The following is a 23,726-nucleotide window of genomic DNA, read 5'->3' as shown; positions in this document are numbered from 1 at the left end:
ATAGAAAATAAAGCACATAAAGCAGTAAAATACACAATAAACAGAAATGTACAATATAAACACGTATGTGCAATGAGGTAATAAATATATATTTTTTAAAAACTTTAAAATGGTAAAACTATAAAAATATGAGGATATTTGTCAGAAGCGCTTCATAAATTGTTAGCATTATGTGTGTTGTAATGAACTGTGTAAACAGTGTAAACGTAAAAATGTAAACATAAACAGTGTAAACATCAACTGAAGAGAGATTCAGCAGGAGTTTAGGGGGTTGACAGCTTTGACAGCAAGTTGACAACAAGTTCGTATTAGTTGTTGCTCATGGCTTGACAAACAATCGTTCAGATTCCGTTTATGTTCGTTAAAAGTGCAGATTTAAAAAATGTGCAAGCACGAAGAGGGAAAGACGCGCCATTGAAACCAGGAATTCCACTGTCCACTGCCGCTCATTCTGGTTGCGCCTCTATTTCCGTTGTTATGGTACCGGAACCTGTTGCACCTCTATTTTTGTTGTTATGGTACCGGAACCTGGAGGGGCCAAAAAGGATAGAGGCGCAGCAAATTGCGATTATCAGCGTCACTATTGGCATATTTTGCGTACTATTTTCTGATACGTCATTATAATTTGCATATTTTAATATACTGTACTCCCAATTATCATTGCCCATTCACTTTGAATATGAAGTTATATGTTCATGATGACCTTGTATCTAAAATTCAGTTATGACTAGTTATGAAAGGATTTTTGAACTGAATATTCCCAGGTTAATATTGAATTTCAGGTACAGTGTCTAGAAAAACTGTTCTAGAAGATAGATTTTTACTTCAAACACTGGAAAACCCACAGACTCAAAGCAGGTACACATAAAGCTATCCTTTAATAATTTACGCTGATGCTTTTCTCACTTGCATCAACATATCTTAACTGAAATTTAACATTTTAGAAGCTTCATTAAACCTCATGTACCCACTCACCTGTAAACATCGAGTTTAGATTCCCATACAAAAAGTTTACACACAAGAACTTACTGTTGTCACATAATGTTAACTAATTCATTTTACATGTGTTCGTTCAGTCCTGATATGCTATTAAGTCAAATGTAAACAAAATTTTACTTTTCATTTTATCTAATTACATGTAGTATTAAAATGTATTTACTTCGATATAAATTATTAGATTATTTGGTTTCAAATAGGTAGTACATATAACTTTATGCAGCAATATCTATATAGACTATATTGTGCTGCAATATAAAATCAATTGAACAATTTAACAAATTGCACACCTACAATATAATAAGGGCATTAAACCCATTGAGACAGACCTATTATGGTTACATGCACTCCACATGCTTTTCATACAAGTTACACCAAAACCCCAAACCAAGGAAAAAATTACCAATGTTCAACTAGATTCTTATTTCATGTTTTATTCGCTTGATCATTTTCTCAAACCCAAAGACAAGAATACACAGCATAAATTGAAAATATCCCATTTAATAGTTTACAACTTCACATCTGTAATCATCTTTTCATACTTTCAGTCTGACATTCACACTCACCTTGAAGCCATGGAACTGGTATTCAGTTTAACATGTCAAAGGTGACAGGAAAAAGTGAATCTCACGTCTCCCCCCTCCCCCATTAAATCAGTTCTCATACTGTTTTATAGTCAGGCCATACTTGGGGGGGTTGGGGCTGTTTTGTTTTGGGAATACAATGAATGTACTGTTTTGATTCATCTGGGAAAGAACAAAGTGGCAATCAGATGCTTTTCAAAGCCCTTTACACATTGAATTCACCCATTTAAAAAAAAAAATCAATAATCCAATTTATTCAAATGACAGATGTGCATTTTCATCACCCCCTTAAAACAATGTTGTGAGCACTGTATGAACAACTCTTCCTCTTCTACACGTTAGTACAGACCTATGGTGGTGTGATAGATTTTATTATTTGAACATTTGATGCATTTCAAAGAGTCTCAAGTCAAGAGTAGAAATGCTATTATTTACACTGGTTTTCACATGCAGCTCAGAAGCTGAAAAATGAAAATGAAGCCCAAAAAAAAGAAAATGATGTCCCATCTAGATGACAGACACGTCTCTCTCTCTCTCACACACACACACACACACACACACACACACACACACACACACACACACACACACACACACACACACACACAATTACTCTCTCTCAAGCATGATTATCGCCAACAGATTTGCTCTCTCACACACACTCACATCACTTCATATGCTAATCACACGGTTGATAGTTATTTGTTTCCTTTTCTTCCTTTAGGTTATAGTGTCCAAAGCACTTTTGTTGGGGTCAATTTTCTATTTTTTTCACATTTAAAACTGCACAAATTACGGGATCAGTGACAGAACTGATCAGACGTAATTTACAAGGATACACACCAGTTGAATAAGACAAAGACAAATAAGAAAAATAAAAACATTCAGTAGATGAATGAACCTTTCCTATCTTATGACCTTTCCATGCTGCACAGTCCCCCCCACCACCACCACCATTGCTCTTAGCTTTTAGCATACGCTTTTCCAGGTTATAATCAAGGCTGATATGGTAGCATTTCAGAAACAAAATATTTTAGGGTCCTACCACAGGAAAATAAGCCATCCAATTCTTTCTTGAAATCTGGCCTTGTAACATTGAATTTAACATCACGAGTTACAGTCCCACTCACCATCATCATAATCAACATGAGAGTGCAGGAGGAGGGACAAATGATCAGTCACTAAAGATAAAAGTGAAGAAATTAAGCCAAACACACATCCTCTCATCAGACAAAGGGAGGGACATTGCTGCTCCAGCATACATATCTGACACTACTAAAACTTTTCAAAAGCTCATGTTCACACAAATAATATATTTTACATTTACTGGCCACAATAGGAGAAAAATGGGTCTTGCTTGACTAAGATATGATGCTTTTAGAATGATGCATTATAGCAAAAGAAAAAGAAAAAAAGGTGATCAATGCATCCTTGAGAACAAATCCATCAAAGTCAGGGGGAATATTTTGCAATCGCCTCAAGAGTTTAATCAACACAAATTGTCGAGAGTGCAGAACACTCAGCCACACCAGGTCAGAGGGAAGACGTCCTCTCCGGAGGAGGTTGTGGTTACATGAGAATTTTTAAGGGACAGGAAGCTGATGAAGCAAGGTGCCACTACTGCTGCTGGGCAGCACTGTGCTTGGGTTTCTCAACTGTAAAGATCATTCAAATATCTATTCAGAGGATCAAATATCCACAGGAACTCAACAAGTGGCCTCCCCAACTACAGACCGACCGAGCAACTGTCCTCGCAAATGCAGTCAAGATGACACATCCGATCATAAAGTACGAAGAACAACTGATGCAGATCATTTGCATCCTTTTAAGACTTTTTTTTGTACATACTGTATATGCAAACAGTCATACTTCGTAGCTAATCTTTTAAGTCTTTGTCAGGGTTTTAATTAATTTGATGAGCTATTGTTTGTTTTACAAGTATATACAATGTACAGGCAGCAGATCATATATCTTTTACAATGAATGAGCGAGGGTAAGTCTTTGCAAACTGATGTCGACTAGATCTATTTAGACAATATACATATGTGAATAACTGCAATTTTTAGAAAATGGTATCTAAAAAAAGGATGAAAGATAGTACAAGTGACAAAATAGTAAAAGCCCTCAATATGTACACAAAAAAGACAATAAAGCATTTGTCAACAACAGAAAAAAAGTTGAACTGTAATAATTTTCTCCATATACACATACCATAGCTCAAAAATATTTTCCAAAGCTAATCAATTCTCTGATTTGGTCACAGAAGTTGGAAGATAGTGAAGCATAGTGAAAGTACACTGCCTGATTGAACACCTGATGATTTCAACTTAGCGTCGCTCAGCCTTCTTGATATACAAACGATCATCACTTTCATTCATGCAGATGCTTCTCTTGATTGACAATCATGACTACAAAACTGTAAATGTACTGCAACTATGCGCTAACCAGGAGAATATCGTGAGGTATTAAGGTTACTGTCCCTGACAGCATGGTTGGAATTCTGATTTGGAGAAACAAGAGCCAAGAAACACTAACAAACAGCACAAAACAACCAGTCCCAGCACCTCACGAGGCAATCCGATACACACACTTTTGTTTACTGATTTGGGGATATTTAAATTTCATTTTGTGAATTGGGGATATCTACTAGCTGCCATAATATTTGCTTTTGTTTTGAAGACTTATAATTAAAAACCCACAGGCACCTTTAATGTATAATCTAGTCATAAAAGATCAAAACAATCAGGATCATTTTGCTGTTATTTATGATTTGTAAGACATATAGACAACAGTGTGGACATCCAAATAGGTCATATTCATGGATGACTGATTATTAACTCATTATGACACACAAAAGAGAACAAGTAAAACTTAATTAAATGAAGTGATATACCAATTTATATCTAACTGGCCAGTTCCCCCCACCCCCCAAGACTGAAAACATAGTTCACAAGTAGGCTTATAAACGAAGCTCATACAGAACTCAATAGGTTCAGGGGCTTTTCCTAGCCAGTCAGAAAGGCACAATACTTCGATATCAGGCATAAATAATCGATCAAATCACCGCAGTAAAAAACATACTTTCACAAAAATAGTGCCAATTAGATGAGGATCCTCATCAAATTAGACAGCCAAGAAAAAGAAGAATTTAAGGGGGGAAAAAAGCATTCAGTGCATGTAACTACATTCATTACAAGCTTCATTTACATGTACAGTATGTGCATGGTGACGAAGATCAACCAGGTTAAACATATCTGACACACATCTAAAATTGCAAGCTAGACTGTGAGAACACAGATGCAGGAAATGTTCAAATGCAGATCTTCGACACAAATGCAATAATCTTAACATCAGATGAATTTCAGTCCTGGATTATTTCCTTCTCTATGAATGAATCTCCTCAAGACTACGCAAAAGCAATTAACCATTTAATTTATTATACAAATACAAAACTAGAACTCCATGTGATGATTCCAGAAGAGTTGTGAGGAAAAGTCTGAGCACATTCTCTGAAAATAGCCACACATGATAGAACTGGGCACCTTGGATTTGTGTCTGCCTTTAAAACCGTATCTTCCCACTGACACGTGGGATAAGGAGGCCCTACCACCACAAAATTCCCCTCTGGGTGCTCGTGAAGATGTGATTGTGATCCCAGCTATGGCCAAACATGCTCTGTGCAAATTAATGTAATTTAAAATAAGTAGAAGTCTTTGCCAAGAAAAATCATTCATGGTATGGAGGGCCAAAAAAAAAAAAAAGAGGATGTCCAAGATGTTTAATGAGCTTCACAGACTTGTCAGAGCTTTTCTTTCTGCCATCATAAGACTCACCATTTATGGAAAAAAATATGAATGATAAGTCAATCATAAATATTAATGGAGGAACAGTGTAAATATAATTTAAAATAAAACTATGGTTACCGCAATGTTCATGATGGACGTTTTCTCTACATTAACTTGAAAGATGGAGTACCACAGGAAGTGATGTGCATATGTGCTTTCATGGGTGGTAAGTGCTGGGTAGAGGGTGCATTTAGAAAAAACTAGTACGCAAAGAGATCATGAAAACCAATTTAGAAAGAAAGGAGAAAGCTTGTTTGATTGATATGTTTTCCATCATTTTTGTGAAGTCAATTGCCGTTAAGATCTTCGGAACGTTGTAGATGCTCTGCTGCTTCCCATGCAACTCGAGGACAGCGTACTGCAGTGACGTCACAGAGGGGGGGGGGGTCCGTTTGAAGAGAGGAGGGAGGTGAAAGGAAAATTGTTTTCATAGTTCCCTTGGTGGTTGGCTTTTAAGAGCAACGGTAGCAGCTCATCACTGCCAGGATTGAGGGGGAAAGTTATTAACCTCATGCAGGTCTTGAACAGGAGAGCCTTTTAGGGTGTATGTCAGCTTGATCCTCATTCGCAGCTGTTGCTGAAATTTGACGAGGATAAGCATGTTCATACAAGAGGAAACAAGTGAATCGCTGCATAGGTCTCAAAATTGTGACAAAAAGGAACTGTCAAGCAACCTATGAAGACAGACGTACCTTCTGTGGGTTGAGGACTCTGATGACCTGCGTGACAGTTCCCTGGTTGAGTGCTGGAACGACATTACTGCTAGGGGAAAGTAGCTGCAGCTGGAATGTCTGACAAAAAGAGAGGGGACAAAAATGTAATGACGCCCAAAAGAAAACATGGATTGTTACAGTACTAGAAAAACAGGTATGTTTACAGCGAAATGGTGCTCATTCAAACTGATGCATCCAAGTTTAAATGAATTTAAAACAACTAAAATGAGTCCCATAATATACGTGAATAACACATTTCTCAAACTGAGTTTTTGTTGACTACTGTTTTTATGATATTTTGCTTTCAGCAAATTGCCTAGCGTCAGTCTGTACATGCTTACCTTTGGTACTGCAGCCTGAAAAACAAAGTCTGTCATATCTGCCTCCATCGAGTTGGAAGCATGGATGGTGATGACTGCGACGTTTGGATTGGGGTTAGCTCTCTCGAATGTGAAGTCTATTTTTAGGCCATTCTTGTTGTATGCCGTCATTGGAGGAATAGCTAGAGGGATTCAAGACCATTGAAGAAGTCAGAGATATATCAACATTTAAAATTGTATTAAAAAATGCAATGACAATGCCAACAGAAATAAAATAAAATGACCAAATAGTTTAAAACAACAGCACAAAGCCAGAGACTACAGTACATTTGGAAGCAGAAGTAACAAAGAAGCAATGAAGTCTCACCTGCAGTTGCAATGTCATTAAATAACGGTGGTGAGGAAAGACCATCCAGGAGGAAAGACGGTTGTGACGTGGGGACAGACGGAACTGAAGCAGGGACTGGGCCTGTGGGAAATAATAGTCAAAGTACATGACTGCTAAGCTGAGAAATCGATGAACGGACATATCAAATTCAACTTGGTCAAAACAACACGACTCTGGGTCCCTGTTGCAAAAAAACCCACATCTTACCAGTTAGTGAGAGATCACCCAGCAGATCCAGTAACTCTCCTCCAGCTGAGGCAGGCTTGGTGGGCAACGTGGTCTGGATTACCGGAACCACATCATTACCACCTAGCAGGTCTAATAAATCATTAGCCTGGGGAACAAGGACAACACACACACATGAACAAAATATGTGCAGTACACATGTACACCATATTAAATAAAACTGATTAAAATTTACTTCAATTCAGTTATTCAACAAAAATATTACATTTTATGGTGTAAAAAAGTTTTGAAGCACAATCCACTAAATCAAACTGGCCTCACCTGGTTGGGAGGCTGTGTGATGGGAGGTGGATGTTTTGCTTCAACAGCAGAGGGCTCTGTTTCCCCGTTTGTCTGTACAATCTCTGTAGGGCCATTCGTGGCACTTTTCTCCATAATGGGCATTCGCTCAAGGAGAGCTGGCCTATCGTCAGGATGCAAACAGACAATGCAGAAGTAGACAAAACATCAATCCAACTCACCCACTAGAGGTTCTTCCTTATAACCTAACCAGTACTATGTGATGTCAGTTTGATTTCAGGTAGAATGTAATGCAGTTTCACCTCATGTGGTCATATTTCTTGAAAAGCGCATTATACTCCACAGCTCTCTGCTGAAGCTCCACATCGATGCTACTGCCATATATTGAAACCACCTTCTTGATGCGGCTAAAATAAGTTCAAACGCGAAAGGTTAGCAAACTGGAAAAGTAACAACAATTACACTAAAACGTTTTCAATGTGGCACCAATATGTATGCAAAGCTTCAAAGTGCTGTGTTTGAGATGGAAACGTTCATTACGCACTTAACGCTGCTGAAACGAGTGGACAGCTTCATGATGGCAGTGAGGGAATAACCCCGAGTTACAGGTGTGGAGAGATTGGACACGAGTAGGCCCTCCAGCACATCCAAGACTTCATCCTCAGTCACCTAAATACAGAAAAAACAGTTTCCCTCAGACTTAAGGTTTGTATAGGGCAGTCATCATTTGTGTGTATGTATGTGTATGTATACAAAGACTGACTGGAATTCTTCAAGGTGTACCTGAATGGGTTCCTCCTCCTCACACTGTCCAGACAGCAGCAGGTCCCCATACTCTCCAATGCACCAGGACGCTACCTGAACCAGAGGTTGCTATAGAACACAAAGAAGTCACTTTAGGCCCATTTGAAATCTAGAATGTAATGATTTCATAATTAAAGTTATGGATGTAAGCTTCAAGGATTCGATGTGTCCCCCATTAATCTTGACCCCCATCAGCGCTGCTCTAACCTGTGAGATGTCATCCAGCAGTGCCTTGTAAAGTCTTTGTACTGTGTAGGCATGCATCTCCACACTGTTGGTGATGAGCTGAATGAGGTTGGGAACAGAATCATCCCGCACATAGCTTCCTGCCTGTAAGAGCAGAAAAAATAATGAGTAAAGCAAATGTGAGATTTGAGCAGAAGCACTGAAGTGTTCTTGTAATATACGTACTGTTGTCAGGACTCTCATAATGGTGTCTATGTGCCATCTTTTTGAAGGGGCATACCTGTTATATAAAGAACACCCTGATTACTTGCGGAAAAGACTGGTGAATGCTACAGAAATTCTATCCAGCCAGGAGATAAATGCTGTCAGATAATATATGGCCTCAGCACTGGGCTTCAGACGATGGATCACTCATTTTATCATCACACAGCATTTCATCTCCTGTCCACTCTGGTAACAAATATGAACACAAAAGGAAGAATTAAATCCTTTTCACAGGTTGCTGCAAGTCCATCTGAAAATGTATCTACTTCAAGCAGATACAGTCAGTTGTAACTGGTTTCATCAAACTACGTCTCTTTTCCATAAGTCCTTCATAAAGGAAAATGAAGAATTGAAAATCTTTGTCACATCTGAGGTCAAAAAAGTCATAGAACACATGTGTAAAATATCATTCAAATGTGACTGACATACTTTTCTGCAGCTAAAAAGACTCCAGATGCACAGTCTGCTTTGAATTCTGGGTCGCACGAATCCAAGAAGTACAACAGCTCTTTCATCATTCCTCTGATGTTGTTGCCATTCACCAGAGCAAAGCTCAGTTCCATTGCACGTCTATAAGCCAGTGAGAAGTAGACATGAGTCAGAAACTGAAAAGCTTAACTTTCCAAGTTGTAAAAATTAATGTCTGAATGTAATTCACCTCTTGATTGACACATCCAGGTCCTTTAAACAATCCACAATGGTGCTCCGATGCCTTTGCACTGCATTGTGGTCTGTCTGTACCGTCTTTAGTAGAGATGTCAAAGCCACATATCTGAAAAAGATTTTTTTTTGCCCCGAAAGTTGTCATTCAGATGAACAATTTTGAACTGAATGCATGCATGGTGGAGTGATATAAAACATTAAATTACCGTATATTCTTGTCATTGTTAAGAAGGAAGCGACCTAATATGTTGATGGCCAAAACCTGTCAAACATCAGACATTTAGGCAAAGATATTTTCAAAGTTTACGCAATGCTTTCCTTCATGTTAAATTAACTCACCCTCAGTCCGCTTTCAGACTTGATGTCCATTATTGTCAGGACAGTCTCATACAGAATTGCATTGCCTACATTTTTACTTGTTTCTGTGTTCGTTGCAACCTGTAAATTCAAATACCAAGCATGTATCAACCTGGCGTTCTCAGAGACATTTTTGGCCAAAAGCAATGATGACTTTCAATTCTAACCTGTGCAAGAATGTCATTCATTGCTTCACTGGAGTCGTCATCACTCTTGCCTAAAATTCGCAGTAGTCTCAATATCCGCACCTAAGGAAAGAAAAGGGCAACTCCTATCAGAGCTAAAATCTCCTTCTTCAGTTCCACTCCCTGCTTGCCTTTCACTTCCTGCACGCTTGAGCCTACTAAAACAAGATGTGACTGGGAAATTCATAGCACCTTTAAGGAAACAACAGAATTAAATATTGATGTTTACCTGGAGGAAAGGGTCACTTATGCCTGATACATCATGCTCAGGAGAGTATCCAGACATGATTAAGTTCTTCAGGATTCTCACCAACTGTGGAACAAGCTATGAAAAAACAGAATAGAAAAGGAGAAGTGTCACAGCATTTTGTATGGAACTTTTTTCTGATATATTTCCTCTTTAACTTTGAAAGAAAATAATTCAGTGGCAGTCAGCCAAACTTATAACAAGATCAAAGAAGTTGGGACTTTTGTTAGTGTGGTGAGGATTATTTTTGATAATTATGAGACTGGGGTCAGATTGTTGAGGTAATATAATCAAAATCTTGATCATACAAAAATATTAGGTTAGAGCCTTTGCTTTTAAGAGGGGAAAAAAACTTTGTACAGATTTTGTGATCATGGCTAAAAAAGAGCGTGTTTATTTACTGCCCAGGTTTACTTCAATTACAACCTCTATTCAAAATAAAGTCCTTTCTAATCTACACCGTTTCCTTTTTTTTTTATCTGAATTTTTTTTTTAAAATGTCAACATAAGGAACACTGAAACACTTTGGGAAAGTGCTGTTTTGTCCAACACTGAAGTTTTAATCTAAGTGTATCCAGTACAGAAGGCATAGTTAGCCTGAAAACTGGGAGAAGGGTAACTATTAGCACAATTTCTATTATGCTAGCAGAGGTGCTACATTATTCAACTTATGAATAATTTCAGCCACATTCCAAGTAAGAATGTCAAACATTTGTTATTTACAACTTAATAAATGTCAAGATTTTTATAAAAATCTACAATGGTAAATGAAGAGACTTTAGATTTCCAACAGATGCCTGTACAAAGGAACCAACTTGACGATGGTATGATGAGATTTAGAAAACTGTGACAAGAATTTGTTAAAATATTGAAAGATTTTTTGTAGAAATAATATGAAAGGCATGCAACTCAAAATTGTAAGTGTGGAAAAAATAATACACATATTTGGGGGGTAAAAAAAACAGTCCTACATCTTTACATGAACTCTTGGTAATACAATTCCAAACTCTAGCTCAATACAAGAAAAGAAAAACACCTCTCCATACTTAAATAGGCATAAAAAATTACTACATAAAAAAATAAGCTCCTCTCCAACAGTGATACAGATACAGTGGAAACCATATTTTCCTAGTGACAACACCACTGACCATCATGTGAAACCACACCCACCCAACTGTAAATCGACAGAGATCGACTAAGTTGTATATTTTGCAATTAATGACAAAAAATAGTGAAAAAAGTATTTGACTAATGGACCAAAAACTACTTTAGGAAATATTCAAAACATTGACATTTCAATGATCACCTCACAAGTTAAAGAAATTAAAATTATAATTAAAGCACAACATGACATTACTCAAAACAAATTGGGTTACATCTGGGGTGACTGTGAGAAATGATTACTATTTACTGCATGCACCAGCTATGAAATCAGAATGCACTCTTACCTTCTCATTCTAACACAATGCAGGAATTGTAACAGACAAATGACAGAAAAAATATGAGGTAGATGTTAGGGAGGGGAAACCATCGACTTTCAGAGAGCTTAAAATAATGTTTAGATCATGAGCATGATGAGTGGCGATTCTGGCACAGTTTTTTTTTTTACACCTAGAGGAAAGGTACAGCAGCACATGAAATACAAAGGAAAAGACAGCGGCAGGAGATCGAGGACTGAAACATTCTCTGTATGTAGAATTAAACCTGTAGTGTAATCCAAGCTTCAAATGTAGTTTTTTACTTGCCTAAAACAAAATGCTTAAAGAGAAAGGTATGCACAAACACGAGAATGAAAAATGGCATCTGTTAAAGACGAATGCTGAAAGAGATTTCCAGGTCATTTGTGTAAGGGAATCCTTCTTTACCTTTCTGAAGTGAGCCAGCATGTCAGGGCTTCTTTCACACATCTCAGTGAGTAGAACAACTGATGTATGGAGAACACCTGAGGAATACACAGAATAATGCTCATTCATTCATTCATTCATTGTCATTAGCCCCGTTGTCGGCTGCCACGGGTTGCAGGAAGATTTGTTTTGTATTAACGTGAGCTTGAATACATTTGATTTGTTATTGCAATATGCTCCTATATGATGTCGTGTAATTTAAAAAATGTCTTGCCAGCAGACCCTTGGGAGAGTTTATATATGAAAACTTTTATCACGGGCAGCACCTTGGTGCAGTGGGTAGTGCTGTTGCCTCATAGCAAAAAGGTTCAGGGTTTGATTCCTTTATGTATGAAGTTTTGCATGTTCTCCCTGTGTTTGCGTGGGTTCTCTCCAGGTTCTTCAGCTTCCTCCAACCTCCATAAACATGCAGCTAAGTGAACTGGTCACAACAAATTGCTTATCAGTGAGAGTGTGAGTTGTTTACTTGATTTTCATGTAGCCCTGCAATAAGCTGTTCACAAGACGTTTGCAATCACCTTGTCTCGAAGAAAATGGATGGACATATGGATGGCTTTATCACATTATGGACAGAAGTTATAGTATAATAGAGTGTGTACACTACACTACTGGTAAAAAGATTAACAACTTGATTTTTCTAGTTTTGTATTGAAATTCAAGCATTTCAAGTCCAGTGAACAGCTTGAAATGGTGCAAAGGTAAGTGGTGAAAGGTCAAACAACAAACTGCACTTCAGTTTTATACAAAAAGGCTAACAAGAAATGGGTCAACAACTTAAAGCAGTTCTGCAGCAATGGAGGTTGATCAAGCCTCAAAGGTGGTGGTACCAAGTCCGACAGGCGTCCCAACGTTTCTTAATTACTTAAAGTCTGTCTGCATAAAGGTAGTTTTGGTAAACACTTTGGGATCATAGCATTGTGACCATTATTTGAACATTATTATACTGCAAAAAGTAGTGTGTTATTATAAAAATGGCGAGGAAAAGGAAATTAACAAAAGAGAGAGAGACCATCATTACACTTGAAAAAGTAGTTCTTTTCTATACAGAGAACTTGCCAAGAAAGTCAAGGTGTCAGTAAGTACAGCGCCCTTCACCATCAAAAGGCACTCAGAAATTGGGGTAGTTTCTGAGTGTCAACAGCTCCCTGTGATAGGCGACTCAAAGGACAACAACTTCAGGCACAGCTCAATAGTGGTCACAATAAGCTAGTCTCAATTTCAACTGTAGAGACTTTGAGTTGCAGGTTTGATGGATTGAGTCGCTGCAAGACAGTCAATGCTGAGACTTCAGAATAAAAAAAAAGAGGCTTGCCTGGGCCCTGAAACATCGCCAGTGGACTACTGACAACTGGAAGAAGGTATTACGGACTGATGAATCAAAATTTGAAATCTCATGTTCATCCCGCAGGATTTATGTACGCCGTCGACTGGGTGAAAGGATGGTTCCTCAGTGTGTGACATCAATTGTCAAACATGGATGGAGAAAGTCCTGTCCTGAAAGGCTGTTCTGCTGGATACAGGTTTGGTAACTTGTACAAAGTGAAAGAAACCCTGAACCAAAATAGCGCCAGAATGCTGTGGTGGCCAGGGTTCATCCTACAGCAAGATAATGATCCAAAACACAAGTCAAGGTTATGTCACAACTATCTTAAGAAGAACAAGATGGTACGCTTGAAAACATTGAGTGGCCAGCAGAGTCTCCAGACTGAAACCCCATCAAGCTGGTTTGGATTGAACTGGACAAAAGAGTGAACGCAAAGCAACCTACAAGTGCTACACATTTACGGGTTTGAAAAGGCCAATGTCACACAAAGGACCAGAACTTTGCTGTTTAAAACAGCTCCATGACCAAGTTGCTTTACCATGAGAGACTAGTTTGTAGTCTCATTTGATGTAGTATAAAACAGACACACACAGACACAGACACACACAGACACACACACACACCTTTACACCTATGGTAAAGCTTTCAGGCAGCAGTGTAATTTTGTGCGAACACTTTGCTGCTGAACAATTTGTCCTAACAAACAAACTCAGCTCTCGACCAGTAATTTCTTAAATTTGTGTGTTAGTTAAAGCTGAAGCACAATTGGACCACGCAGCAACACAATCATTCCAAGTATAGGAGTAAGTTCCCCACAAAAAAATGGCAAAACTAACTACAACTTTCAGGAGTGGAAAATGTTTTTTACACAATGACGTTTTACGTATTAGTTGACTTTATGGCTTCATTAAATGACTGAAAACTTGTAATGCATATTTACTCAGGCCTCCTTTGTGTTATGGTAAATTCAGTTTGAAGATTCAACACACTTTTGTAGGAAACACACACAAAAACGGAAAAATGTAGGACCTGAACTTTAAATAAGTTATCTAAGCATCTTTACAAAAATATGTTGACACATCCCATCCAAGAGTTTTTGACACGCTCATAATTCCAATCCCCTTTCCAAAGAAAGGATATTGGCTGCCGAGCAAAGCACTGAGTGTTAAGGCAAATAGGACAAATTCTGCATAATTCCCCTCAAGTCATCAACAGCATCCTGACAAACTGTTTACACTTACCATGGTTCTTCTCGCTCAGCAGGTTTTTTGTGGCTGGAAGGAACATTTCCATAAGCTCTGGAACCTTCCTAATGACATGAACTGCACACAACGCTGCCTGCCAACACAAAAGACACTCACTGTAAAAATAGTCTAACGTTGACTACACGTGTTCAGAAGACATGCCTATATTTTCATCACTGAATCATGAAGTTTTGATCCCTTGAGCATTCAAACAAATATGAAAACAATGATGCTTACTTTTTTCCTCAAGTAAGAATTTGATGTTTTCAGCAGCTTCTCTACCTCCCCAGCCAGGTCACGACACATTTCTGAAGAACCCATGCAGCCCAAAGTGCACAAGGCCAGGCCCTGGACATACTGTGTGCTGTGATTCAAGTCACTGGGATGGGAGAAGAAAGATGAATACGTCACAGAAGCATTAAATTATAATATACCAATAAGATCTCAGGAGACACTTCCAGTAGCAGAAGGAGTGAATTTGAGTATTACAAACATGTAAAACGAATCATGAAATTCATCTCTGATCAAGAACAGATCACAGAACCAGTTCTTAGCAAAAATTAAAACAAAATGTGAGACAAATTCACTGAGGCACTTACTTTTTAATACAATTTGTCATTAGTAGGTGGACATCCTGCCTCTCATCCAACAGCAGCATCGCTCCCAAATAACCTATTCTTTTGTCAGTGAACTTCTGGGAAGCAATCAACTTCAGGCACTCAAGCTGAAAAACAAGGCATTACTTGACAAAACTACAGTGGTTTAATCTTCAAAAAGAAAAAAAAAAATCCCAGCTCAAAACACATACCTGACCAAAGTGTGCCGGGTAACCCAACATGTGCATATAAAGTAGCTTTGCCACATTTCTGCAACGGTATGTATTGTCTTCTTCTCTAAAGGAAGAGCGAATAGCAGCACACTCTTTCTGGATCATCTCTCGCTCCTCTGCCTGGGTCCGTGCTGTCCGGATAGTCCGGATCAGCTCCCGCAGTCTGATCGGAGCTGGCATTCTCTGGAAAACATGGGAAAATGAAAAGGTTGGGTCCCACTACCTTAGGGTTTTAACCAGACAAAAAACCCAGAAATGTTGACCTAATGAAGATTAGATGAAATAACTTCACTGCGCACCTCGCTTCAGTTACAGAGCTAGAATGTGTCAGACTTTACGAATATGTTTGTGAGAAAGTTAATTCTGATTGTTTACCAGCTGTACTCATCTGTAAGTAGTAGTTAGACAGCCAATGCAGTGCGTGTTAATTTTATTTTGCTTTGTTTTTAGACAATACATAATGGGAAGTTATAATTATTTTTGGCTTATGAAGGCACATGGAAGACAGTTTTACCTGCAGCTTAATTTCTAAATAGCATTATAAGGTATGGACACAGAAATGTTTCAGTAGATTAAGATTTGGCAATAATGTTTTCTCTTGTATTTCCATACAGCATTGTTTCTTTCTTGATTGTAAAACCTGGTTAATGTTCCTTAAGTCAAAGTACGTAAGAAGAAAAACAGGTGGCTGTCCTAAGAATTTTGAGAATGTTAACAGCTTTCATTGTGACTGTCACTTAGATACTTTCAGATCATTTCTTTAAGTTAGAAGCCATCGTATGCAGTGAAAACAATTGGACTGTTGCTTATGTAGAAACTTTGAACCAAGGGGCCTCTTCTTCCCTTGACAAATTAAAAATGCAAGAAGTCCAATCTATTTTATCAATTTGAATGAGTAATATCTCATCTTTTTTCATTATATCATCACATTTACCTTAGTTTTTGGACTACTCTCATTCAACACAGAATTTTATTAAATTAACCCATATCTAACACAACCTTGTTGCAAAGTTGTTTCTGGAGATCAAAAGATTAAGCAACTTTGGTAGTACACTCATGCAAACTTCTCATGGTCCTCAGATATCTGCTGTATGCTAAAAAAAAACTTTCTCACAACATTTACAATTAGTCCTGCACTGCAAATTGTTTTGTGCAATTCTCTTTAGTGCTTTTAATAAACAAGAGTAGAAAAGTAATTATGCTCCATATGAGCATTTAATCTATCAAATGAACATTTTAAAAAGAGCAAGGATATGCTATATGTATGAAACAGTGAGACAGAAGTATATGAATGTTGTTTATGAACTGTAAACCTAAATAGTTTCAATGGATAGATGAAAATCCAAATTCAAAGACTCTGGGTTTATCTCTGTAACACAATACTATTTCTTGTTTTTCTTACCATTACACCTTAATTTAAGGGATTTATTATATAGGTGCTGTTATATGCTAGAACAAATGTCTCATTTATTTTCAGTCACTGGCATTGTTTTTTTTCTTATGAAACAGAAATATTCCATTAAGTGAAATGCTGTTTTAGTGATAAATAATCATGACTCTCGGCAATTCATTTTTAAGATAATGGAATGTGTGTTTACTTTGTTCTGCATGATAAACTGTTATAAAATTGTGATCTCGAATCACACATACAGGCATTTCAATTTCTAAATAACGATTTATCAGCACTTAATTTCTTGACTTTCATCATAAATAAACACCAAAATCCAAATGGTCACCAATGAAGAACTGATGTTGCTTTCAGGTCCTACCTATGACAACATGGATTTGCACAGTGTGATACTTTGCTTTCTACCTCAAACAAAAAACACACCATTATTTTTTTACAGAATCATGCAGTTCTAATTTCCAAAACCTCTACCCTCTGGTAAGACAGCTGCCATACAACATCCCATTCACCTACACACAAAACAAAAAATTTATTGCGGTCCATAATCAATACTCCTTTTTGAGGATATAACTTTCTTGGGAGATGACAATTATCTTTTAGAAAAACAAAACTTTAATGAGTGATTGCATGTCAGCGAGTGATCACCAGAACTGAAGCCAATTTGATGACATATCATGGTACGGAATTCAATCATACAATTAAATATTTGTTAATTAAGTAATCATTCGAGAATCACACCAAAAGTGTGTTGGTTGCACATTGTGCATGCCTTATTCCTAATCACAAAAGTAAAATGTCCAATTTACTAATGACTGTTCCTGAAAATAAAAAGATCCAGTAATCTAATCATCAGTTGAGAGAGGAGGATTTGTGAAGATGCACTGTGTGGATTAATCTTTTTTGTACCACATGAAAAAATTTGACTATATTTACCACAGTCTGCAAACACAGAAGGCTGGAAATATGCTTTTTTCCAAAGCAAAAGATGATTCTTGAGGATATCTACTGCAAAACCTTGCAAAGCTTAAACATTGATTCACTAGCATGCTATAGCCTGTATTGTATGTTTACTGACAGACAAGTTACTTCTAACCTTTTCCTCTGCTAAACTCACATTCTTGATCACTTTTTTCCACACTTTTTTTCACTCCGCCTCACTGCTCTCAGTATCTATTGGTATGCAGCTCTTGACAAATGTTAACATCTATCTTATCTTACGGCTTCTTCTCAGTCACGTTTACCTTTCGTTAACTTGTTTCCAGCTGTATTACTAGCTGTATTACATGGACTCTGAGGTTTTGAACAATAGCCAGAGATTAGAGGTTGGTAATTTTTACTCACAACCTCCTTGTAAATCATGTTTCCAGTTTGTACAGAACATAGTCAACTGTTGGGTAGCAAAAAATGTTCACTATTCAGGTTAACAAGACTCAACCATGCAACAAAGAAACAGGGAACTGGTCCATCATGTCGACAAAATACAGATTAAGGTGGTGATCACACAGAGAAGTTACTACAGGCCAGCACAACTAGATTGTTGAGCAAAAGGGCTCAGTGAGCAAAAGGGCTCAGTGAGCTAATGTGTGTGTGTGTGTGTGTGTGTGTGTGTGTGTGTGTGTGTGTGTGTGTGTGTGTGTGTGTGTGTGTGTGTGTGTGTGTGTGTGTGTCACAAGAGGAAAGCTCCTCACAGGTATGCACCATGACAAAAGACCAGTTTCATTTTTAAACAAGGCATCTCAAGGCTCATTACCATCACCAAAAGGAAGATTTTTTCCCAACCCATTAAAAATATTACCAACACTACAGGTAAATTATTCAGATTGTTCATTATGAAGACATCTTTCTTATGTGGGTGTGCTTTGCATGTACTTTGAAATGTTCATAACAAGCTTTTCCTCTCAGGAGATTTGGACAGCCAGCCTAGATTAGCTTTCAGAGCCTGACAAACAGCAACAAGCAAAACACACACACACACACACACACACACACACACACACACACACACACACACACACACACACACACACACACACACACACACCTCTCAACATCAGAGAACAATCACTTTGTCAAGTCAATGACATTATTCTGGACACATTAACAGATATAATGCAGTAAATTATGTTATTGATGAGACTACAATGAGTGTTTAAATGAATGGATGCAATTTTTTCTTTCTTGATAAAATAATGACGATAAGACAGCATAATTATTGTTGTCATTATTTAAGATTGTGTTAAACTTAAATTATTAATAAAATATTTTCATTGTGCTTTCACATATAAATATGGCATTCATGTCCATGGCATGTTTCACTCCTGCTAATAGCTACATGGCCACTAACAAAATAAAATCTGCTATCTTCTTTTTGTGTTTATCCATTTTCCTTAAGTCTCCATGTATCTACTGGACACAAATCCTTGGCCAAATGGCATGTGATGGAACTGGTGATCAGAAAGCTTAAAAGATATGGTGACATGCTGTATGGTGTTAAAGTTTTAGGTGTCTGTTAAAGATGGACAATTCAGATCGCAAAGGTTTTGTTGGCCTACTTGCATTTATCATGTCTGGGCTTGCGCTAGTCATTCGCCACTTCGCCATAGGCGAAGTAAATTTCACATGGCTACAAGGTTTTCAGCTTGTGTAGCCACAGTAGCGTTCTTATTTTTAGGAAAAAAAGTCTAAAACTTACAACTTTTTTGGAAAATCCCCGAGTGATAACATGTGTATTCACCTCGCTTGCTTTTTTTCATGCCTTTTTAAAATGAAATGAAAAATCATTTTATCAAAAAAAAACCTAAACTATGGCATACATATGGTGTTGTCTAAGTCAAAGTTAAAATGTATTCTAGTCCAAGTAAAACTTACAAGTAAACATTGAGTAATATTTTGTATGACTGTATCTTCACATAGTGAGTGCAAGTTTTCAATTGTTGAATCTCACATTAATACCTGCATAAAGTAGGATAGAAATAAAGATAGTTAAGCTTGAACTGTTGACTTTAGTGTATTTTTGTAGGTAAAATGAACAAAAAGATTTTGCCCTGAGAATGCATCAGAATGCAGGAAAACAACCCCAGGGAACCCCTGGACTCCCCCCTGTGGGGGGGTATCTCCCCACATCCCCCTACGACAAGTGTGGTTTTACACCCCCAACAATTGAAAACTTGCATTCACTATGTGAAGATACAGTCATTCAAAATATTACTCAATGTAGTCCAAGTTTTACTTGGACTACAAGACATTTTAACTTTGACTAAGACACTTTGATTTTAATAAATTTGATTCTTAGTATTATTCAATGTTTGTAAGTTTTACTTGCTATAATAGCAAGCCGCTGTTTTGGACACAGAATGTGGCTTTTTGTGGCTTACTCAATTATTTTACACTGAGCCACAGTGGCTTCGTCATACTAGCTCCTAGTGCAAGCCCAGCATGCACTGTGGTTTGGGTTAGGGTTAGGGGTTAGGGTTTGCTTTGCACCACAGACATAGCTCTTAGGAACTCTGCATTAGTTTCATACAAACAATTTAATAAATCTTAATATTTATTCATACTGCTTTCCGAAAAAAATCTGTAATGTTGAATAAAGGTGGTGGAAAAAAGCAAGGTTCCTATTTCTAATAAATAAATTATGTGACACTAGATCTGTGCCTACACTGTGTCCTCACCGGTAAAAATTCTAGCATTTTGAGCAGCATCGGAGGCATTTCCAAAATGACTATTAAAATCAGAACAACTTTTCCGGAAAGAAATTGTGGAGCTGAATTTGACAAAAAAAACCATTACACTGCTACAAGATGAAGAATCTGCAGAGACATTACTGGGGAAAAAATTAACCCTACCTAATTTTTCAGGGTGTTGAATCCTTTGTCTTCATTTTCTTGTGCTTAGGTTTTATAAATGAAATATTAAATCCAAATCACGACATTTTTTCAGGGATGATCAACTTGAAATAAACAGTTTTGCAAAGCAATAAATGATTGATAGCTGTTCATTAAGTACACAACAAAGAAGCACAAACTTGCAACCAAATAAATGCATGCTTTACAAATCTACAGTACACACACACACACACACACACACACACACACACACACACACAACGTAGATGAACAACCGCGTGCCGCCATATCGGACCACTGTAGTCTCCCTTTCTGCTGCAACCCTAGCTGACAGGCAACACTCATCTCCCCCAGTTAATTACTGTACTGTACTTGTCTTTGTGAGCGTCTCAGCGCATCAAGCATCATATCTCCTTGGATATTCGACTGTTTAGTATAGCAAATAAAGTTAAGGCTAGTGCTATTGGTATTGATAATACGCACAAGGCAAGAGGTGATTGTGGTTACTGGCCAAGATCTCTCCGAAGACAACTCTGCCTCTCACTGACAATAACTCCTCCCTTCTCCTCTTGCTGCACTCTGCAGGTAAGTTACATTATGGTAATACAGTATTTTATTTCTATTATGTTATTGTTTTATGTCCTGTAATTGTTTCTGTTAAGTCTTAGGAAATAACGATTTTCTTATTTAGATGGCATTTAAATGACCTGGTATTGCAACTATGGATTCATCCCTCTATTTTCTCCCACTTTTTGCGGCTGACATGGGTTGCTGGAGCCACAGTGACCTACAGGTGAAAGGCTGGGGGACATTACAGGTGTGTTGCCAGTACACAGCTGAGCCACACGAAAGACATACAACCATTTACGCAAACACTCACACCTACAGGAAATTCTGACATAACCAATTCAACTAAATTGCATGTTTCCGGAGGTGGAAGAAAGCCAAAGAACCCGGAATGACAGCATTAAGCGTTGCACCACTGTGCCGCCCGCAATTATAGATTGAAATTTAACAAATAACGACTTACAAACAATTAAGCTAACGATCAGTGTTTCAGGCCCAAGTGTGTTGGTAGGTTGAGGACTACTCATACACACGCACACTCTTTTTGTTAGTTAATCCAGACATAGTTGGTCTGTAATCTGTGATAAAACATCTATGTGGTGCACAAAATGACTGAGCAAAAACTCTGCTAGCCTTTACACTGAAGAGCAAACATTAGTTTAGGAGAACAACGCCACTTCCAGCTACCCCACCTTCCTCCTACCTCATATAAATTCTCAATCTGAAATGATTTTGACATATGTGAAGTCTAATGGTTAGAAGAGACAATAATGACCGACTGCTAAATTCAACTACAGCACATGGCAATCATATGCATTAACGGGTCAGTGTAACACCTCTGGTGTTTATTAAAAGATCTCAAAACAACAACAAAGATGCAATTAAACTTTTATGATCTTCTTCATCCTTTCTGTACTCCAAAGAATTAGATGTTGCTTCCAAGATCCTGGTTTTGATCACCCATTCAAATAGCTATTCATTTGGCAGTGTTAGGCCAAAAAGTACCCAAAACTTCCACAATAAACATTGATAATGAACATTTTTTTAATGTCTCCTTCAGACTGTATGGGGCAGTTATTTCAGTGAAAGGTAAACTGTCAATAAAAGAAGAAAGCTGCTTGACAACCAATAATAGCAGCTAAATAAAGCTCTCTTCTTCAGACACCAAATCAGGTTTTTGTACCATTAGTCACCACCAGCAAAGCTAATGTTGACGTTTGATTTTAGGCCATTATTGTTTCAAATATATATATATTCACAATTACTTTACAATGGTTACGATTTTGTTGAATGCTGACGATCCATTCGCCATAAATAATGTAAAAGGTTTTGGTCGTCTGTACTGTATTCCGTGAAACAGTAGCTATGTACAGGGATTATTAATTTCCCCACTTCCTACTTACGATAAAGTTGACTTCCTTGAGGTTAATCCAACATTTTTTTTAAAATCGGCTCTTCTTTGAACAAGCTAAAATGAAAATTATCTTTAACTTGACCCGTGTTCTTAGTCAAGTTGTGAAACACCACGTTATTAACTTTAAAGAAACGAAGACAATGTCTTAACATTTATGCTAGCTGTAGCTTCCTTGAGATCCAAATATTGCCATATTGCTAAAATGTTTACAATTAGTGACAGGCTAACAACATCTGATATCATTAATATGCCAGAATCCGCATATTCAGTCCTGAAAGTCTCAAAACCAGCGCAAATTACGCACTACAAAAGTAAGCCAACAACAAGCTAATACTTTCGATGCACGAATAGATTCAGTGAAATTGCAAGATGCACCTGTAATGTTGACACTATAGCAGTGGCCTCACCTTGACTGACATTTCGTTCGCTAAATCGAGTCTTACGCCAACAATATAAACTAAAAGACAACAACGTTAACATAAAGCAGAGGCCACTGCGAGGCTTGGCATGACACCCGAATGTGGTCGCCGATTGATCAGGATATGATGCAGTTTAGGCCTCCTTGAAGCGTTTGGATTATCATGCTAGCGAGACCTATGTGCCGTTAGCTAGCTTGGATGGCTACTTGGCCAGTTGTTAGTTTCTTGTAACGTTACCTACACTCAAATGTCTTCTTCTGAACTCAAGGGACAAAGTGAATTCTTTTAGGTGGGTATAGGACGTATATTTGGCAAGACGTGTTGTCACGGTCATTATGAGTTAATTGACTCTCAAGCAACATACATAGCTATTGAGCTTCACATCCCTAGCCCAGCAGGTAGTTCGATGGGATACAACTATAAGGCTAAGCTAACTGTGTAGCTAAGTTAGCAGCTGACAGGCACAACCCCGGTGCACTGAGGGCTGCGACTTCCTATGCAGTGCCACTGTGAGAGTTGACAATGTCGATACAAACAAACCGCTGATTACTACTCATAAGTAAAGTCACTGGGTTTTATTGCCGCCAAAAATATTATTGGAATATACTTACTAGCCGTAATGATACCAGAAAATGATTGGAATCGTCTCTATTAGCAATGGAGGGAGGAACACACTAGACATGCAAAATGGTGGCTACTCCAGCCTCAGCACATCTACCGCAGGCGGAAGGTTA

At 37.8% G+C, this 23,726-nt stretch overlaps 1 protein-coding gene across 1 annotated transcript; it reads right to left on the bottom strand.

Annotated features, from left to right (window-relative positions):
- Positions 1-4,328: 4,328 nt before the first annotated feature.
- Positions 4,329-23,704, bottom strand: ap1g1 (adaptor related protein complex 1 subunit gamma 1). Its single transcript, XM_068311891.1, has 23 exons — positions 23,604-23,704; positions 15,319-15,522; positions 15,110-15,234; positions 14,748-14,889; positions 14,508-14,604; positions 11,904-11,980; positions 10,021-10,116; positions 9,774-9,854; positions 9,589-9,687; positions 9,456-9,511; positions 9,245-9,358; positions 9,016-9,156; positions 8,548-8,602; positions 8,344-8,466; positions 8,116-8,205; positions 7,877-8,001; positions 7,635-7,739; positions 7,354-7,495; positions 7,054-7,180; positions 6,826-6,927; positions 6,480-6,640; positions 6,118-6,216; positions 4,329-6,002 (listed from the first exon to the last, which is right to left on the bottom strand). Exons 2-23 carry the CDS (start codon positions 15,517-15,519, stop codon positions 5,901-5,903), a joined length of 2,460 nt encoding a protein of 819 aa, XP_068167992.1. The 5' UTR covers positions 15,520-15,522; positions 23,604-23,704; the 3' UTR covers positions 4,329-5,900.
- Positions 23,705-23,726: the final 22 nt, after the last annotated feature.

This window comes from Antennarius striatus, chromosome 1 (assembly GCF_040054535.1).
Source record: "Antennarius striatus isolate MH-2024 chromosome 1, ASM4005453v1, whole genome shotgun sequence".
Classification (NCBI taxonomy): domain Eukaryota; kingdom Metazoa; phylum Chordata; class Actinopteri; order Lophiiformes; family Antennariidae; genus Antennarius; species Antennarius striatus.
Note: the sequence above shows the minus strand (reverse complement) of the source record. Positions and strands in the feature narration are given on the sequence as shown.

What these genes read in the sequence shown, in the direction of transcription:
- ap1g1 (XM_068311891.1), bottom strand. Translation starts at nt 15,519, where the DNA reads ATGCCAGCTCCGATCAGACTGCGGGAGCTGATCCGGACTATCCGGACA. An exon ending in GCTGAGCGAGAAGAACCATG is followed by an intron (nt 11,981 to 14,507) that starts GTAAGTGTAAAC and finishes TGTATTCCTCAG; the next exon opens with GTGTTCTCCATACATCAGTT. An exon ending in AACAATGACAAGAATATACG is followed by an intron (nt 9,359 to 9,455) that starts GTAATTTAATGT and finishes AATCTTTTTCAG; the next exon opens with ATATGTGGCTTTGACATCTC.